The following is a 20,102-nucleotide window of genomic DNA, read 5'->3' on the forward strand; positions in this document are numbered from 1 at the left end:
AAAAGGAAATAAACAAAAAAGAGAAGAAGAAGGCAAATGTCAAGAGTTTCTGACACATTGATTATATGGTTTGAGTTAGTGTTGATGCTTTCTAACATGTTTAACTAATAACACGACCATGAAAATTTCACTATAGAGACTCTTTGCCAACATTACTTTGGTGTTAAAAATAGGAGAGATTAGTGTCCATCAATTAATCCACTCTCTATTTTTATGTAATTTATACTAAAAGCAAATTCTTCTATGATACTTGTCATTATTTTGTGAGAAATTTTTTCGCCTTTTTCGCTTCTCTCTCTCTCTCTCTCTCTCTCTCTCTGGCAAAATCTTTAAGTAAACTATTTATACCTTATGATATTTTCTTTCCATTTTAACAATCATATACCATATATACCCAAATGAAAGATTTCTAAATATCTTTTATATACTTTATATTTTGTAATATTATTGTCAAAAATATTTAAATGTGCATTGCACGAGATTTTAACCTAGGGTCTATTCTCTTCAGCTCCAATCAGTTCAGTTCAGTTCCTAATTTCCTTCTTTCATAAAATATTCAGTTCAGCTCAGCTCAGTTCAGTTCAGCTCAGCTCAGTTCAGTTCAGCTCAGTTCAGTAAATCAAACACAGGCCCCTAGTTATACTATATATACGAAGTCAATAACCTTAATACTTAAACAGACACCAGGAGTGACACGTGTAACATCCTGGTGCTGTTTTTCCCCTCCAAAACTCCCCTTTCACTTTTAACCTTTTTTTTTTTTGGTGAATATTTAATACGACTATAATAATATATTAATATTATTCCAAATTTTTTACATTACTTTTATGACAAAATATTCTCTAAAATATTATTCCAACTCCTTTTTAATCATTTAATAAATAGAATAATGTTAGATTTTGCCAAAAAAGTAATGCTCCATAGTAAAATGGATTCATGTTATTGATATATTAAAGAAATTACTTTAAGGCATCACTTTTATATGTTAGATATACTATTTTATTATAATAAAATTTAGACTTACCGTGCCACCTAAGCTAGTATATAAATATATGGAGTAAACAATAAAGAAATGCATAACGTACTAGACAAATCAAATGCATCATGGCCATCATCAGAACCCCTTGTTAATTTTGTAGTACAGCTTTTTTTGCTTTTTTTTTTTTCATACAAATCTACAATAGGGGCAATGAGGGCAATTAGGACATTTAAACCCATCTAATACTTTGTTTAGCCAGTTTTGGTATGACATAACTATTCAAAAATTATTAAAAAAATGGAAATGTTATTTACAAGTGGTGATTAATGAATTCAAAGTATAATTTGGTGGTCATATTTTATGTTCGCAATAAAATGAAAAGGAAACGTCTAAGAAATAGACAAAAATGTGAATCTGGCTGAATTTGCATACACCATACAATATATAGTAGCGTGGTCCCTCTAAATTCTATAGCCGGCACTCACTTATTCTACTCTTCAGTTGTTAAAATGTTGACGTAAAACCACACTAAAAAGCTTTGGTGTATTCTCTTAACATTTTAATTAGTGGTAACGCTTTAACCCTTTAACCCTTTGCCAAATCCAAAAGTCGGGTCGTTTAGCTTAGCAAGATTTTTCAAACTCTAATTTGATTTGATCCTCTCTAAAAGTGGATGATCGGTGCTTAGACTTGTCTAGTTACCTCATTATGAATCTTATGATTACTCATATTTCGTACTGCTTTTATCATTAGCGTTATTTATATTATTATTCTGAAGAATTATATTGGATGACGTTTTTAATATTGTTGGTGACTTTTAGTTTAAAACGTTGCTAATTTGGTTATTGTTGTTTGTCAACTATGATTAGCATCTTCTTTCAAAAATTTATGATTAGAAATTTAAAATCAATCAAAGATTGTTTTTAGCTTTTGGAATAGTGTTTTGTGAAAAATTAACAAAGCAAGCTATCATAAACTATTTGTTTTACATATATACTTGGTATATTAATTCTTATTTCGATCTAATGCATCAAATTACCAGTTCGTGACAACTATCGTGATACAACACTATTAAAAGAAAAAACGAACAAAGAATAAGATTGTATGTTAAAAATGAAAGTTAATTGGAGCTTTTTAAACTCTTAATTAGTGACCATTATAATTTAGAAACATTACTCGTCGCAGGGATTTCAATCCATTAAAATATTAAATATGTATTGTCATCATCCATATGACTATTACAAAACAAATCGTTTGGAGATTAAACTTTAGTGTCCATCATAAAGTAGAGCCACTTTTATAAGAATGTGTTTAGGGGGTTGTTATTTAACGCCCACAAATTACTCAAAACGCCCGCAAAATTACAAAATAATTACGATATTACCCTTGACTCTATTTCTTATCCTCTTCAACTCTATTTCTTATCTTCCATCCCTTTCATAACTCTAACTCTCAAAATCGAGCTAAAGTAAACTCTACCACCACCGAACACCGCCACGGTTACCAGCATCAACACCACCGCCAGTACCACCAACACCCAACACCACTACCACCACTATCACCACCACCACCACCAGCACCACCACTATCGCCACTCGGTTACATGTCGGAGGCGGAAAGCAGGGTGTCCACCCCGCCGGACCCACTTGGTGAGGTAAATTTTTAATTTTTCTCGCCGGAAATGTACAAAGCCGCCCGAAAAAACCGGTTTGACCATGGTCAAACCGCCTAGGACAACCGGTTTTACCGTGGTCAAAACGGGTTTTCTAGGCGGTTTGACCATGGTCAAACCGCTTTTTCTGGGCGTTTTGACCATGGTCAAACCGCTTTTCCTGGGCGTTTTGACCATGGTCAAACCGGTTTTCTCGGGCGGTTTTGTACTTTTTTTAAAAAAAAAAAATCTTTGCTTTAATTACTATTATTATTATTATTATTATTTCTATTAGTATTATTACTATTATTATTATTATTTCTATTATTTTTATTATTATTATTTCTATTATTATTATTATTATTATTGTTATTATTTCTACTACTATTATTGTTATTTTTATGATAAGTAGAATTAAGTTGTGATCATTGTTGTGATTATTATGTTTTTTATTTCCATTATTATCATGGTTATTATGCTAAATTTCATGTTATTTCTTTGTTTAGGCGTCATTGCCGGATTATGGGGGTGATGGAGTTGACTACAGTGCAGTCTTTATAACGTCAACGATGTTCCCAACTTTTGAAGAGGCCTTTGAATGGGCTCAAAACATCTCTATTGGTTGCGGCTTTTTCCTTACAAAGTCTTCGTATAAGACACAACGAGATGGTCGGCCGGTCAAGTATTTGAAGTGCGATCGTGCCCATAGAAATACAGCCGAAGACAGGGATATGGAGAATGCTGTACGAAAAAACACAAAAAGAAAGGGTATCAAATGTCCTTTTCGGATCAAGATCACATGTGTGGTAGATGATCTTGGGTGGCATGCACAACCACCCTATGATGGTTTATCGAGAGGGTCATCGACAAGTGAGTGGTTTAAGTCCGGCTGCGAAGCAATTGGTTCGACAAATGAGTTCAGCATGTGCAAAACCTAGTAACATAATGGCAGCTGTGAAAGATGCGTATCCCAATGAGAACCCTAACATGAGGCACATCTACAATTTCAGAAGTCGTTTAAGGGTTGATGATAGTGAAGGGAGAGATGTCGTAAACCAGTTTCTTCACTTGGCCAACGAGCACAAGTACGTTAGTTGGGTAACTGCTGACCCCGACACACGTGTTGTCACCCATGCCTTTATGGCACATCCAGAGATGGAGAATATGTTGCGGACTTATCCACATGTCATAGGGATGGATTCCACATACAAGACAAACAGGTACAACATGGCGTTCTTCGAGATTGTTGGGGTCACACCGACAAACCAAAACTTTTTGATCGGGTATGCTTTAATGAAGACAGAGTCTTATGAGAGTTACAAGTGGGTGTTGGAGAAATTGAAGCTGTATATGGGTTTTGAAGTGACTCCTACTGCGATTCTAACTGATCGAGAGTTGGGACTGTTGAAGGCGGTGAAAGAGGTATTCCCAGACACAGCTCACTTGTTATGTAGATGGCATATCAACAAAGATTTGTTAGCCAAGGTATATCATTTGTGTAAGAAAGATATGGTGTTAGCTGAGAAATTTAGAAATGGGAGGTGGTCAAAACTCATGAATGCAACAACTGAGGCTGAGTATGAATTTGAGTTGCGTCAAATGAGGGATACTTGGGGAAGATCATGGCGTACCGTTGTGGATTATGTGGAAAAAACTTGGCTTGTACACAAGGAGAAGTTTCTCCTGGCATGGACGAATCAGGTGTTGCACTTTGGCAACGTGAACACGTGTAGGGTGGAGAGCCAACATTCTGTGCTTAAACAATGGCTCGGTAGTTCCAGAGGGTCGTTGGATTCAATATTCAGTCGTGTGCACCGCGCCACAGAGGGTCTGCTTATTGGAATTCGTCATCATTTGGAGGACTCCAGACGACGAATTGGAGTGGAGTATAGGGGCATGCCGTTGCACAATCTCAGTGGCCATATGTCCTTCCACGGTCTCAAAATTCTGAAGCATGAGGTGACCAGGTTGAGAGAGTTATCTGATGATGTGTACGAGCGATGTGGTTGTGCGTTGTTGATGACACACGGCCTACCATGTGCTTGTACCATATATACCTCGATTCAGGGTGGCACGGGTTTATATTTGGATCAGGTCCAACCTTTTTGGAAGACTCTCGTCATTGGGGATGGTGTAGGCATTCATTAGCGTCCAAGATTGGGACCAACGATATGCAAGTAGGATAGCAACATGGCATAATATTAATAGAAATTCTACTTGTAATTAAAAACGCAATTTAAATTCCAGTTCTAATTAGTTTTTAATTACAATTTTAGTTATAATTAAAAATTACATTAAATTCTATTACATTCTCATCATTGCATCCCACGCCGCAATAAGCTCCTGGGCCTCAACCACTGTTGGGGTGACCTCACCGCCCGTGTCTGCAATGAATCGCCGAATCACATGCATGGAACGACCCATCCACTGCAAAATACAAAGCAAATAATCATAACGTATAATATTTTGTACAATAATAAAATAATACAATGATACACTTCATAAAATACTTACGTAATCAGTGTTCGTCCTCTCTGGAACTGCCGGAGGGGCTAGTTCCGCAGTATCGCAGATAAGCCGAGGATGGGAGTACGTAAAAAACCATGGCAAATAGTCAGGTGAGCATGTGGGAATCTCATCTAGTAGAGGTGGATGGACATGCAAGCCGAGACAGCAGCTCCCAGGACCGAACTTCTTTCATAAGACCTGACCCCGAAAAGTGACGCTGTACGACCGGACATTAGCAGGTCTATACGCCTCGTCAGGGACAAAACCAGGGAGCGGTATCCCCTGCACGTGACCAAGTTGCCGTAAGACCCTGTCTGGGTTATACGGCTCGACGATGTCTCGACACTGTATACAGCCCATGTAAGTGGTCCTCGGGACGTCCTGCGCAGGGGTGAGAGAGTAGGGCCGCCAGTTAACCTGCATATGCAATAACAATAAGAATGTTACGTTACATGACAACACGTTAAACAATATTACACATTTAATAAAACAATAACCATACCTCAGCATCAGTCATCTGATCAAGTCGGGCCCGAAATGATGCGAGTCGGTGCTCATCCTTGGACTGTGCTCTAGTATCCCACATCGAGGCACGAGCCTCACCAGGCTGTACCACCAAAGCTCCCTGACATGGCCGAAAGGATGGGAAGTACTCATATATCCATGCATGGAGAAGCGTGAGACAATCACCAATGGCCTTACACTCAACACGGGAGGCGATACCCAACTGACGATAAAGGAAAGCAAGTGCAGCTGACCCCCAAGAGTAACGGTCAAGATCGTCAGTAGACTTCTTCAACTCCAAAATGCAGGAGGGAAGAAGGCGGTTACCACTCTTGTCAACAAATAAGGTGCTACCGAAGAGTGTAACAAAGAAAGCCGTGAACTGAACGTCGGGAACCCGATCCAACAACTTGCACCGCTCATAAATGGTAGTCACCGCAACAACACCGTTTTCCCAAACTGCTCTTGGTTTCACCAACAGCTCATCCCTACTCAACCCCAGCAACTCCTGAAAATCAGCCTGGAGAGACGCACTGTCACTGACCATGTCCACCAAGTCCCCGTCAACGGGGATCCCAAGAATGTAAGCGACGTCGTGTAGCATGATGGTCATCTCACCAAAAGGGAGGTGAAAAGTGTTCGTATCCGGCTGCCACCGTTCAACGAACGCAGAGATCAGAGGCCAATCAATGTGGGAATGCATGATAGACGGCAAGTGTCGTAGTCCAGTGACATTAACGCGCTCACGTAAATCAGCACTCAACTCTGTCTCCCACTCCTGCAGCGACTTGCACCACTGAATCCTACTATGGCACCTCAACGGCTCACGATCCTGTCCGACCCAAATACGTGACGCAATATGAGCCGCGTAGCTGGGAATAAGACTCCCATCAACTGGACCCCCCGGCATCGCCTCCTGAACAAGCCAAGTCGTATCCGCGTCTCGAGCAGCACGAGACCTACGAGTACGGCTAGTGCTCGTACTCGCACTACTAGAAGCCACAAACCTCCCTCCTCTACCTTGCATGACGAAAACCCCTGATGGCGCCTCCTCGTGCTCACCTCCTGCGGAAGTCGAGGCATCCTCCATGTAGTCATGATCAGGATCATAATCGTACATGTCATCATCCGCCGCTCGAGAAGCTGCCCTCTCCCTCCTAACAGAAGCATCAACACCTCGAGATCGTGTATGTCGAGGACCTGATCCTTCGACATGTGTGAACTCGATGTTTAACCTCCTCATGTTTCGTGGCTGTTATTTAATTAATAAATGTAATTGGTATACGATTCAATAAATTTAATATATATAGAAATATAAATGCAATTACTTTTTTTTTTATCTAATTTCCTAAATATAATGCTATTAATATATAAACTAAAATTTACCAAATATATTAATTAAACTCAACGTAAAATATAAAACTATATTAGTTGATTATCTAAACATACACCTAATTATTTTAAAATTCAAATACACAAATACATTATTTTATTTCTAAACATAAATTTAATAAAGCTACACATATAAAAAAACAAACATATACAATATCATTTTTTTCCTAAACATATAATTAATAAAGCTAAACATATACGAACATATTATTTAATTTCTTATACATAAAACGTGAACTTAAATTAAACAAATATATATAATTAATATTTTTTTTAAATTATACATAAAACGTGAACTTCAAATAAATATTTTTTTTTTACTAAACAAATATTAAAATTAATCTAAACAATTAATAAACAAATATATTATTAGTATAAATTTAAATTAAAAAATAATAATAATTTAAATTCCAGTGCTCAAACCGCTCAAGATATCCGGTTTGACCATGGTGAAAGCGCCCAGTGAAAACGGTTGACCGTGGCCAAACCGGATTTCCTGGGCGGTTTGACCATGGTCAAAACGCCCATGAAATCCGTTTCGACCACGGTCAAACCGCCCAGGGAATCCGGTTTGGCCATGGTCAAACCGTTTTCACTGGGCGGTTTACCGTGGTCAAACCGGATATCTTGAGCGATTTGACATGGTTAAACCGCCTATTTTGGGCGATTCGGTCAAGCGTTAAAAAAAAAAACGAACCTGCTCCTCCGGCACGCCGTCTTCCTCCCTCGACCGTCCGACGTTCTTCGTCCTCGGCATCTTGGCGGTTCTCCGGTGGTGTTTTTGGGTGCTTGTGGTGGTGGTGGTAAGGGGGTTGGGTGTTGGTGAAAGTGGTGGTGGTTTTTTGTTTTTTTTGTTTGAAGGGAGTTGAAGAGAATGGTTTAGGGTAGAGTGGTTCAAGGGTAGAGTGGTAATTTCGTTGTAATTTTGCGGGCGTTTTGAGTAATTTGCGGGCGTCAAATAGCAGTTCACGTTTAGGACCATTCTATCCTTCTTTCTTTTTTTTTTTTTTTTTTTTTTTTTTTTTTTTTTTTTTTTGGTTTGTTACTCCGTACTATTGTACTAATTCTAAGAGATTCATATATTCCGTGCAATTGGTAAGTGAATACAATCTTGAACTTAGATCTTTAAGACCAAATCTAATTTCTATCCAATTAGTATAGTGTACCTTATATGATAAAGATCGAGGACATCTGACAAATGCAATATGTTTTATGGACTTGGGAGTTGGGAGACATTCCTATAATGCTTGATGAACATTTAAGCAATCTTTTGGACAAAATTCCAATCCATATATCCTCTTCAAGAACCATATTCTTATGCTCCCTAGCTCCATTCAAGTTTTCATCAACCATCATTTGTAACCTTTCTCTTTTTTCTTTTTTAAAAAAACCATACACTTGGTTCAAAGACGCACTTCATAATTATTTATATACAACTTTGAATTTTATATTGTTAGGCAAATGATGCAATAATCCCTAATCATGTGATAACATATACGAAGTATATACGTCACAAGACAATAAGTGTTAAATAAAGAATAAGAAATTGGTGCTCATAATTTTTTTTGTTTCCGACTACTAATTAATACTCTGTAGTACAGTATAGTAATTGCTCACTTTTTGGCTAGGTATACAATAATCAAGCAATAAGTTATGTGTTCTCAACCATACACACTCCGTAATATAATGTAGAACGAATGGAATAGAGAATCTCCTTCATATTCTAGTATATCCATAATTATAATTCTATTCCAAGCTAAGTTTGATTAACCATATTAGCATACAATAATATGTTTGTTTGTGGACTACATGCATCGACTATATTATTTCAAAAAATTGTTTATGATACGTATATTATATGATGAATTTTATCATCATTGATATGTGGCCACTGACCAGTGTTATTTCAACATCAGTAGCTTTCAAGTTTCAAGCATTAATACTATGAGAAGGACAACATAATAATTGTACTTTGAGGTCAAGGCCAATAACATCCATAGCTTAGTATCACTATATCATGCCCTCTTAATTATATGAGAATACAACATGACCTTTTCTCATAACCATCGCTTAATATTCCACTTGAATGTAATTTCACTTAAATGTGGGGGTAGATGAGATTCGAACTCATAACCTTTATGTCACGCTGGCTCTTGAACCATGTAAGAGGACCAATTCATTCAAACGCTTAAATTAATGATTGAGGTACATTCTATACTGTACAATTTATATTTTCCAGCATACATGTTGTCTTATTATTTAGGGAGTACTTAGTACAAAAGTCTACAAACGCAAAAAGTTGCAACTTGCAATTCAGTTGAGGCAATTCCCATCACTTAGCTGCCCACAGTTCATGTCAAACACACGACCTCTTTATTTGTTAGCCAAGTGCTACTTCTAATAAAAACAATATATATAGATAAATAAATAAATAAAATTCCATATTTATAGTCCGTACGAAACATATAAGGTGAGGGAAATTCCTAAAAAGGAGGATAAGAAAAACAGTGCAATTAAACATTATTCGAAATTCCATATATTTTCCCATTAAAATTTTTGTTGCTTGTATAACCATTTCCCACCTCCATTTTGAGCGAGTCAAGTCACAAATCATCCACTTGAATAGTTGTATAATGGATTACATGATTTTTGCAAGTGATCGCTTTAATAAAAGGTGTACTTCGATCATCACCTCTTAAGCACATGCTTGTAAGAAATTGTAGCTCAACTAAGCTAAAAGTTTGGAAATTTAATACCTTATGTGATTTCTCAAAAAAAAAAAAAAAAAAAAAAAAAAAAAAAAAAAAAAAAAAAAAAAAACCTTATGTGAAATTTGAGAATGATTTGCCAAATTGGTGCTAAAAAATAAAGAAATTACTAAAATAGTATTCACTTTAAAATATTTTTCAAAGTAGTGTTCACGTAGGATTGGAAAACTCTAAACCTAATTTTTATCGCTTTGTATTTAAAGTCTAAATAAAAAAAATTATTGGAGTCTCAATACCATTCTTTAAGGGTTTTAATTCACCATTTTTTTATTTTTTTTTATAAACTTTAATTCACCATTGTTCCAAACATCGATGTTTCATTTTAAATATTTTTTTTTGAGAATTTATGTCTATAACAAATATGCTACAAATGGATTGCAGCAATCAATTAACTTATTTGAAGCAGGGGAAGCATGAATTGTCTAACTTTGGTCATATTATTGTTAGGGACATCCTTAAGCTAGCTGCTTCGTGCTCCTTTATTGATTACTCGCAAGTCAGCAATGTGAGAATGTGGCTGCCCACAAACTTGCTCAAAATAGTAGAAACTATGAGGATTTGAGAGTTTGGGTGGAAGACTATCCTTCTTGTATTAGTTCTGCTATTTTGCTAGATATTTCTAGTTTAGCTTAATAAAATTCTTGGTTACTAGCTCTGCTATTTTGCTAGATATTTCTAGTTTAGCTTAATAATATTCTTGGTTACTTGCTGTCAAAGAAAAAAAAAATGCTAGAAAATTTTTAAACATTTATATTACTACATCATATTCATACTCCATAGTGCTTATATCCATTTTTACAATTAATAAAATACGAAAGCATTAATGATGAGGCTCAATGCTAAATAAAATTAAGATATCGTAAGCATTATTTAAAATAAACAATTTGATGTTTGACTTGATAAAGATATATCTTATATGCATAAATGAAAGTTTGACTTGAAGAAATCCTACCTACTGTAATCTCTGATGTTCTCCTTGATTAAGGTTTGAGTAACTAATAGAAAAAAACCCTCTTCGGGTAAAAAATAAATAAATAAATAAATAATTTGATGGTATACATATTTATTAGGATTTTATTAGAAATAAGTTCTCTCAATGATTTTTTAACCATAACCTAGGTTCGTAATTTCCGAACCTACATGGACACTAAATTGAGAAATATTTTTAGGTGAACACTATTCTAATAATTTCTTTATTTTTTAACACCACATTGGCAAATCGTTCGAAATTTGACCCTAATTTTGTGATGGTAAGACAATATTACGTAGATATTTTGTTAAATAAAAGTTTGGGCCGTATTTGTCACCAAGAAAAAGTGTCCACTTTGTAAGTTCAAAAAATTTCATCCCAAAATCATATGGTTACCCCATTAACCTTATAAAATGTTTTACTCTCTATCTGTTTAAAAAAATAAATACTACCCTCGTTACAGGTTATGTGCAACGATTAAACATTTTCCCTCTCTACTTTATGTCAAATCGTTGCACATAACCTGTAACGGAGGTAGTAAATAAATGTGGGACAGTTACATGTGTTATTTGGAAAGACATATATTACTTCAACACGTTTTTCATCTAAATTAACCTAATTTCATTAAACATTTTTATGAGAATTTGTTTTCATTGCTTTGTTTATTAATGGTTAGTGACAACCTTTGCTTGCAAGAATTGAGAGCAAAACTACCAAATTTGAACTTGATTCTTCGGTTCATTATCACCCCCTTCATGCCCCATTTAAAGCTATATACATTCTAGTATCAATATTGTTACATATACTTGGTATCAAAACAACCATAATTGCCAAATATCAAACACCATTTTAAAAAAAATCACCAAATTAGTACTCCGTATATTTAAGTTGATATTGTATTAATTCATAAATGCATGATAAAATCACAATTAATCTATACATTTTATATTTGATCTAGCTTAACATTTCCAATTTTAACTCTTGTTATTCTTAAGGATTTTGTTTTTGAAAAATATCTTAAAAGATTTTGTACATAATTTACCTTTTTTATTTTAGGTAAAAAGATGAGAAATCTTAGGCGCTGTTCACTTCACCTTATTTTTGTTGAACTGAAATTATTTTTACTGAACTGAAATATTTTTACCGAGCTGAAATTATTTTTGCTTAACTGAAATTATTTTTACTGATTTTCTACTATAACTCTTCTTTAAAGTTACTGAACTGAACTTATTTTTACTTAACTGAAATTATTTTATTGAACTGAACTTATTTTACTGAGCTGAAATTATTTTATTGAACTGATATTATTTTTACTTAGGGCTTGTTCTCTCCAGCTTAATTTCAGTCCAGTTAAGTTCAGTTCCAATCAGTTCAATTCAATTTAGTTTAGTTCCTAATTTCCTTCTCTCATAAAATATTTAGTTCATTTTAGCTCCAATCAATTCAGTTCAGTTTATCAGAACAGACCCTTAATATTATTTTTTTAAGGTGAAGTGAACAGGACCTTATACTGAATTTTTGAATAATTGATTCAATTGTAGCTTGTGCACTATTCATATATTAATGTTGATTATACTCCCCACATATTATTTTATGTAAAAAATTGTAAAACAATTTACATCTTTACCAACTAGGTATAGCATAAGGACTATATGGTCAAGGTTTACAACCTATTACCTATACATGTACTTGTATAATTTTACAACACTTATTTAGTTAATCCTAATGTATGTTAATATTCAACATTGTACATTTAACTAGTTAACAACGAGACAATATAAACAAAAACTTGAATTATTTTAAACTCAATTTTTGATAATTATAATAATTAATAAATAGAAAAACCTTATAAAAGAGGGTGTCAAAAAACCAAGAGGACAGGATCTAGTACAAAAGAGAAAGAATGCCACGCGCCAAAAACCGCCACGTGACGACAGCGCTGAGACAATCCTCAATACCCTTCAACCAATAGCTTTCTCCCACGTAAGCAAACTCTTTAAATTTTCTCTCTCCTCCCAAATTACGTCCAGGTTCAATGAACCCTGTTTTAACCCTCTTTTCTCGCCTCCCATTTATTTGTCCCTCCCATTCTTCTCTTTCTTCAACAAACAAACCACAATTTTCACAAATCAAATTTCCAACCTTTTTTACAAACCAAACTCAAAAACCTCATTAATAAAGAATCTTAACATTTTCAATAACAAAAATGGCATTGGCTCTTACATCTTCTCTATCATCCGAGCTCAAAGGTCAGTTTATTACACCGATTGACGCGTGATTTTATTATTTTGTATGTCGACTACGGCATTTGTTTGATTGTATTGATTTTAATTTTAATTTTAATTTTAATGTGGGTTATGCAGCTCCAAGCGTCGGTGCATTTCAACCGTTGGATCGTCAATTCAATAATTTAACGGCGACGATTAATTTATCAACAAGGCGAGCTGTGAAGCCGTTACGAGCCACCGCCGAGTCACGGCGGAGTGACTCGGTTGCGCCACTCACTGCAACCACCTTCGCCGCTCCTACTACTGGTATTTTATTAATTTCTGATTATTATATTTGAAAAGTTTGGGAAGGAGATTTTGAATGTGAAATGACGGAAATGACCTTGGTTGGAATTTACAGAGGAAGGGGTAAAAGAGGAAGTGAAAATTGTTGAAGAAGAGGAAAATTTTGAGGAGTTGGCGAAAGAACTTGCAAATGCTTCTCCTCTTGAGATTATGGACAGGGCACTTGCTAAATTTGGAAATGATATTGCCATTGCTTTCAGGTACAATTTTATTTCATTAGTTTTGTTGATTTAAAGTCTTAATTTTGATTATTTTTATGGTTATTTCACTTGTTTAAGATGAATTTACTAAATTTTGCAAGAAATTGATCCAATTAGTAATTTGATTAGGGAAATTATATAATTAATGAAGGCATAATTACTTTATTGCCCTGGAATGAATGTAGACTTGATTAATAAGAAAGGTTCAAATGTGAATTAATAAAGGAAAATAATGAAATGAAAATAACAAGTGTAAAATGTGCAGTTACAGTTCTGCCCCCTAGAATGTATATAGACTGGATTTCTTGAGGGTTCAAATTAATCACATATGAACTAGTCAGAGAAAATAATGAATTAAATTAATTTAATATAATAATAAAAAAGTGTAAAATGTGCAATTACTGTTTTGACCCTAGAATGAATGTAGACTGGTTACGTCACTTACGTGAGGGTTCAATGTTTTTGATTAGTGGTGGATATGAAAGGATCATGTGATATTGCAATTATTTTATTACCTTTTTCTGGATTTTGGTACACTGATGTAATATTCCTTTATTTGTTTTAAACCAGATTTGATTTTATGTCATCTAATGGTGTTGATAGTAAATTATTAAAATATTTTAAATTCATGAAATTTTGTTTAAGATCTCAAATTAATCCATATGAATGGTGATTACATACACAATGTTGCAAATTGGAATACATTAAATAGGGGCTTCAAAGATTTTAAACTTGAAATCACAAATATTTGATTTTCAGACTCATGCTTTTATTTGATTATTTAACATTTCATATTTATGCTTGCCATAAAGCAATGTCTAGATTTTAGAATGGGTCTCTCAGTCATCCATTCATTAGACTTTTTTTTTTATGTATGTTAATTAGCTCTTAACATGTATTCTGTTTGATCCTCAGTGGTGCGGAAGATGTCGCTTTGATCGAGTATGCCAAATTGACCGGCAGACCCTTCAGAGTCTTCAGCTTGGACACTGGAAGATTGAACCCTGAAACCTACCGGTTTTTCGATGAGGTTGAAAAACACTATGGCATCCGCATTGAGTACATGTTCCCTGATTCAGTAGAAGTTCAGGGTCTAGTTAGGAACAAGGGGCTGTTCTCTTTCTATGAGGATGGACACCAGGAGTGCTGCCGTGTAAGGAAGGTGAGGCCACTTAGGAGGGCTTTGAAGGGTCTGCGAGCCTGGATTACTGGGCAAAGGAAGGACCAGTCTCCTGGGACTCGCTCTGAAGTCCCTGTTGTTCAAGTGGACCCTGTTTTCGAGGGTTTAGATGGGGGTGTTGGTAGCCTTGTGAAATGGAATCCTGTTGCCAATGTTGAGGGTGACAATGTGTGGAATTTCCTTAGGACTATGAATGTGCCTGTCAACTCATTGCACTCACAGGGATACGTCTCAATTGGGTGTGAGCCATGCACAAGGCCTGTTTTGCCTGGACAGCACGAGAGAGAAGGAAGATGGTGGTGGGAAGATGCCAAGGCCAAGGAGTGTGGCCTTCACAAGGGTAATATTAAAGAAAATTCCGAAAATCAGAATGGTAGTGCTCAATCAAATGTAGAGGTTGCTGACATTTTCGAGTCAGAAAACTTAGTGTCGTTGACTAGAGCTGGAATTGAGAACTTGATGAGATTGGAAGACAGGAGAGACCCATGGGTTGTCGTCCTCTATGCACCATGGTGCCAATTTTGCCAGGTTAGACAGCGATTTTCTATTGCATCTGTCTGCATTGATAATGATTGTGCACATTGTTGTTGGTTATACTAACTAAAATTTTTATGTTTGAACAGGCAATGGAAGGTTCATACCTAGAGTTGGCTGACAAATTGGCTGGAAGTGGTGTCAAGGTAGGAAAGTTCAGGGCCGATGGTGATCAGAAGGCGTTTGCCAAGAGTGAACTGCAGCTCGGAAGCTTCCCAACTATCCTTCTCTTCCCAAAACATTCATCTCAGCCCATTAAGTACCCTTCAGAAAACCGTGATGTGGATTCACTCTTGGCTTTCATCAATGCTCTCAGATGATGATCAGCGTTAAAAAGCTGTTATACATTTCGTAGATATCAGAGAAGAAAGCTAAAACATAACCGAATGATGGCAAACTGGAAGATAACCCGAGAAGCTAGTTCAGTTTTACCGGATATGATCCCCCTTATGATTCTAAGGGAGGTTCTTTTGTAGTCAACAGTGAGCTACATTATGACTTGTTAGTTGCAAGTTGGAGATGTCATGTTTATATAGTTTTTGAATCTCTGTTTCTTTTTTTCCTTTTTTTGATGGGATAGGGTATAAATTTTGGTGTTCAAATGGGTGAGGCTATATGTACATTGTGAAGGGCTGTGTTAGAATCTCAATTGGTGTACCAGAAAATTCCACCAAATGAATCTGAGTTTTTCTGGAAATGGTTTATCAGCATATTGTTTCAATTTTGTTCATTCAGTTAACATTGATTCGTCTGTTCCTACGGATGAATGTAGTGTCTAAGCTAATTCACTACAGGAACAGTTTGTCTGGCTGCACTGAGCACCGGCACTGATTCCATCACTGGAACAGTTTGTTTTCTCTAACCCGAAATTGATCAACTCCAGTGTGTTAGTTGCGATCACATTATTATTAGTGGTTCAAGTTCTTGTTAGATGTGAAGGGGAGTTCTAATATGGCGCGATTTTCGTGGTGATGGTACTTCTCTTGAGGCCGAACGCTTCTTCACCACCCTTGTCCAAAAACAGGTCTTCTTTTCTTGTTATTTAGATTTATGATTTCATAAAACGTTGATCGTTTCAAATTATTGCGTGGTCTAAGACCGCCAAAATGACCAATCCCTTGTTTTACAGCATTGTGAAATATGGCGTTGGTACACGTGATAGTGTGTGAGTTTATTACTAGGTGTTCGTGACATGACAACATTTTCTAAATTGGTTTATGATTTTGTGTAACACGATTTATAAGTGTGATCATGATAAATTATGTAAAAGAATGAACAAGGAACACAACTAACGAATTTCTTTGATATATGAATAAAGGATGATGTGATCTCTCAAGGGCCAGTGGTACATGAGAAAGGGGTAACATACATGTTTGTGCAGCACAAAAATCTTTTGTTGATGGCAGCCTCTCGTCAGAACTGCAATACTGCTAGTCTTCTTCTTTTCCTCCATCGCGTTGTTCAGGTAAATTTTAACTAATTGATGATTCCTTGGTACTCTGTTCGTGTTTTGAAGCCTTCAGACCTTGAAAGCAAAATGTGTAGTTTGTACTTTGTAGCACTTTGCTAACATATTTAGTAGTGGGACTGCAATTTACTTGTGAAATTGCAGATGATTCTTACTGTACTTCAGGGTTAACACTGAACTTTGTGTATCCCATTTTAAGCTCTCCATTGAGGCTGTGATATATGATAATAGACGATATATGATTCTGGATACAAACTTACAGGTGTATGTAAATTCTGTTATAATCATGGCTTGAGGATATCTGTTTAAGCTGCCTGTTCTGTATGCAGGTATTCAATCACTATTTCGAAGAACTCGAAGAGGAATCCCTGAGGGACAACTTTGTTGTTGTGGTAGGTACTGACAGCAAACTTTAAAAACAGGACTTCACATATTACTCATATTAATCGTTAGAGCAAAAACTTTGATTGAATAGCTAGCATTTATGATATCATCCTTTTCAATACTTTTCCCTTCAGTATGAACTTCTTGATGAAATGATGGACTTCAGTTACCCTCAATACACTGAAGCCTTAATCCTCAGTGATTTTATCAAAACGAATGCTTATAAGATGGAAGTTGTGCAGCGGCCACCCATGGCTGTGACAAATGCAGTTTCCTGGCGCAGTGAAGGGATTAAATACAAGAGAAATGAGGTACTATATCTTTTTCTTATTCTTAGAGGCTACTAATGACTTTGTGAAGTATGACTGTATGATGCTTTACTCATAGCCTCTATTTTTCGCGATTCAGGTCTTCTTGGATGTGGTAGAAAGTGTAAACATACTAGTTAACAGCAATGGTCAGCTAATCCGTTCAGAAGTTATTGGGGCATTGAAGATGAGAGCATACTTAAGGTGAAGAAAAATTTTCTCTGCTGTTTTTATTTGGCCTCGTTTTTTTTTATCATACTGTAGAGCATATATATAATTGGTAAAAATGTTCTTTTGGCACTTATGTTGAAATGTTGCTTAATGAGTTAATGTGGTTTAATTTCAAAGATTTGTGTTGCTTAACTATTCTTCCCTTTTGACTAATAGATTGATTCTTGAACATTTGATGCAGTGGTATGCCTGAATGTAAACTTGGCCTAAACGATAGACTTCTATTAGAGGCTCAAGGTCAAACGACAAAGGGAAAGGCAATTGATATGGAGGACATCAAATTTCATCAGTATGTGATCATGGCTTATCCATTCTTAGAGGGGTTTATGTTTGATTTTTTTTTTTCTTATGAATATCATAAAACATTTCACCCTTATCATCTGTACCTCATCTTGTGACCATGCATGCATCCTTCGATTTTCTGAGTCACATTATTATGAATTTCTGACAGCTACATTCCTCTTCAGGTGTGTGCGTTTGGCACGATTTGAGAATGACAGAACAATATCCTCTATACCTCCTGATGGGTCCTTTGACTTGATGACATACCGACTGAGCACTCAAGTTTTTTTCCTCTGTATGGATGTATATGACTCTATACCATAATTGCTCACTCTTAAGTTCTCTTGCATGAGATGCTGAATTTAAATTTTTTGGAACTTTAAAAAGCTCCGTTTTGTGGTTTCTGTTATGTCTGATAGCTAGAATGTATAGATTATAAGAAAAAGCATTTGTTGGCTATTAGGTGAAACCACTTATTTGGATTGAGGCTCAAGTGGAAAGATATTCAAAAGGTTGTGTTGAGATCATGATCAAAGCGAAGAGTCAGTACATCTCTGAAGTGTCTGTTTATACTGATGTAAACATGAAGTGAAGTTTAAGGACAAAGAACATATAGTCTATCTATCAGCTGTTTACCACGAATTGTTAATTTTCCTCTTACAAAATTAATTTACCTGAGAGCAATGATACTTTCATAATTTTCTTGGCAATTATTTGTATTCTATTTATGAAACGTTTGATTTGCAGGTTAGAATTTAGGACAATTCATTTCTTATATACTGCTAGACAGAAGACAGAACCATGTTAAGGTTATATCTAATTATTGGTCTTCTTGTTGTGTTTACCTGTCATTAGCTACGCAAACAATGTTGAGATCGATTTGCCTATTCCACCTGATGCTACAAATCCAAAAATCTGGACATTAATGGGAACTGCAACATATAAACCTGAGAATGATGCAATTCAATGGAAAATCAGATCTTTTCCTGGAATTAAGGTAAGACTTTTTCTCTACTGAATGCACCAGCAATTTTGGGATTGCCATTAAGACTTTTTCTCTACTGAATGCACCAGCAATTTTGGGATTGCCATTAAGACTTACATAGTATGTATTATACTCAAACTTTCTTAGGAGTATCTGTTGAGGGCATAATTCACACTTCCTAGTATAAGTTCTGAATACTTCTGATGATGGACTTCCTGAGAGAAAGGCACCCGTACGTGTCAAGTTTGAGATACCTTATTTTACCATCTCAGGAATCCAGGTTCTTGCAATGGACTGGGCTAACCCACCCACAGCACCACCAATTCGGGTCTACTCAAGGAGGCACAAAATGCAAGAACAAAATGAAAGGCAAGGGAATGTTGGTGTGAAGCCACCCTGACAGAACATGATATGGCAGAATTCCTAATTGCTAGGTTACATGAGAATGCTTAGTATTTAAGGGGAAGGAAGAGAGAGAGTTGTCATGCAAGTTTTGATGTTAACAATAGGATAGTAGTAGTAGCCGTAGAATACTCCAAGACTCTATCTTTATGTCAATAGTAGTAGTATCTTGTAGCCGTTGTTCCTTCAACTTCAATCATCAATCAAAATCTCCCAAGCTTCCTCTTCTATTTTCTTCTGTTTTGCTGTGTGTGTTATTGTTGATGTGTGCTTGAGTGACTGAGTGTTGAGTCTATAGTAAGTGGTATCAGAGCAGTTTCGGTCATGGTGAGCAATTTTATAGTGCAGGTTGTTGAGGACAAGCTCGAAACGGTGGAGACTCAACTTGCCACCATTGAAGGGAAATGTGACTTGCAGGAAGCTCACCTTAAGAGCATTGCTGACAAGCTAGGGACACAAGAGACCACTGTCGAGAGGGCGGTGCAAGCAGCAGTGGTCGGAGAGGAAGCGATCGGAGAAAGCCTTAGCCAAAACCACCACACGTCTAGAAGAAAGGATCGACCGTTTTCGGATTGACCATGACAGGCTGGCAATGATTAAGAGGGAGAATAATCAGAAATTTCGGGAGGAGATGAGGAAGACCGCAGCTGGTGGTCAGGGCATCAGACCCCCGCCACAACCGCAGCTCATCATTCAGCCTATCAACCTTGATGCCAAGGGAAGCCACAATCCGGGCCATGGGGAGAATGAAGTGCGCTCTCTGTGGAGGAGGGGCTGGAAAGG

General features: G+C 36.2%; 2 protein-coding genes and 1 pseudogene across 3 annotated transcripts; all 3 read left to right on the forward strand.

Moving 5' to 3' along the window:
• Positions 1 to 3,575: 3,575 nt before the first annotated feature.
• LOC145578370 (protein FAR-RED IMPAIRED RESPONSE 1-like) lies at positions 3,576 to 4,778 on the forward strand. Its single transcript, XM_081635700.1, has one exon. The coding sequence runs from the start codon at positions 3,576 to 3,578 to the stop codon at positions 4,776 to 4,778; it is 1,203 nt and encodes a 400-aa protein (XP_081491826.1).
• An 8,083-nt stretch (positions 4,779 to 12,861) lies between these two features.
• LOC145577552 (5'-adenylylsulfate reductase 1, chloroplastic-like) lies at positions 12,862 to 15,956 on the forward strand. The gene is made up of 5 exons (XM_081635038.1): positions 12,862 to 13,021; positions 13,136 to 13,306; positions 13,401 to 13,545; positions 14,461 to 15,253; positions 15,349 to 15,956. The coding sequence occupies exons 1-5, from the start codon at positions 12,979 to 12,981 to the stop codon at positions 15,577 to 15,579; spliced, it is 1,383 nt and encodes a 460-aa protein (XP_081491164.1). The 5' UTR covers positions 12,862 to 12,978; the 3' UTR covers positions 15,580 to 15,956.
• LOC145578371 (AP-1 complex subunit mu-2-like) lies at positions 15,649 to 19,538 on the forward strand (annotated as a pseudogene). Its single transcript, XR_014098857.1, has 10 exons — positions 15,649 to 15,723; positions 16,172 to 16,283; positions 16,578 to 16,724; positions 17,057 to 17,119; positions 17,246 to 17,422; positions 17,520 to 17,623; positions 17,832 to 17,939; positions 18,118 to 18,227; positions 18,788 to 18,929; positions 19,065 to 19,538. The product of XR_014098857.1 is annotated as an AP-1 complex subunit mu-2-like (transcript).
• Positions 19,539 to 20,102: the final 564 nt, after the last annotated feature.

Source organism: Chenopodium album, chromosome 14 (genome assembly GCF_948465745.1).
Source record: "Chenopodium album chromosome 14, dcCheAlbu1.1, whole genome shotgun sequence".
In the NCBI taxonomy this organism is placed as follows: domain Eukaryota; kingdom Viridiplantae; phylum Streptophyta; class Magnoliopsida; order Caryophyllales; family Amaranthaceae; genus Chenopodium; species Chenopodium album.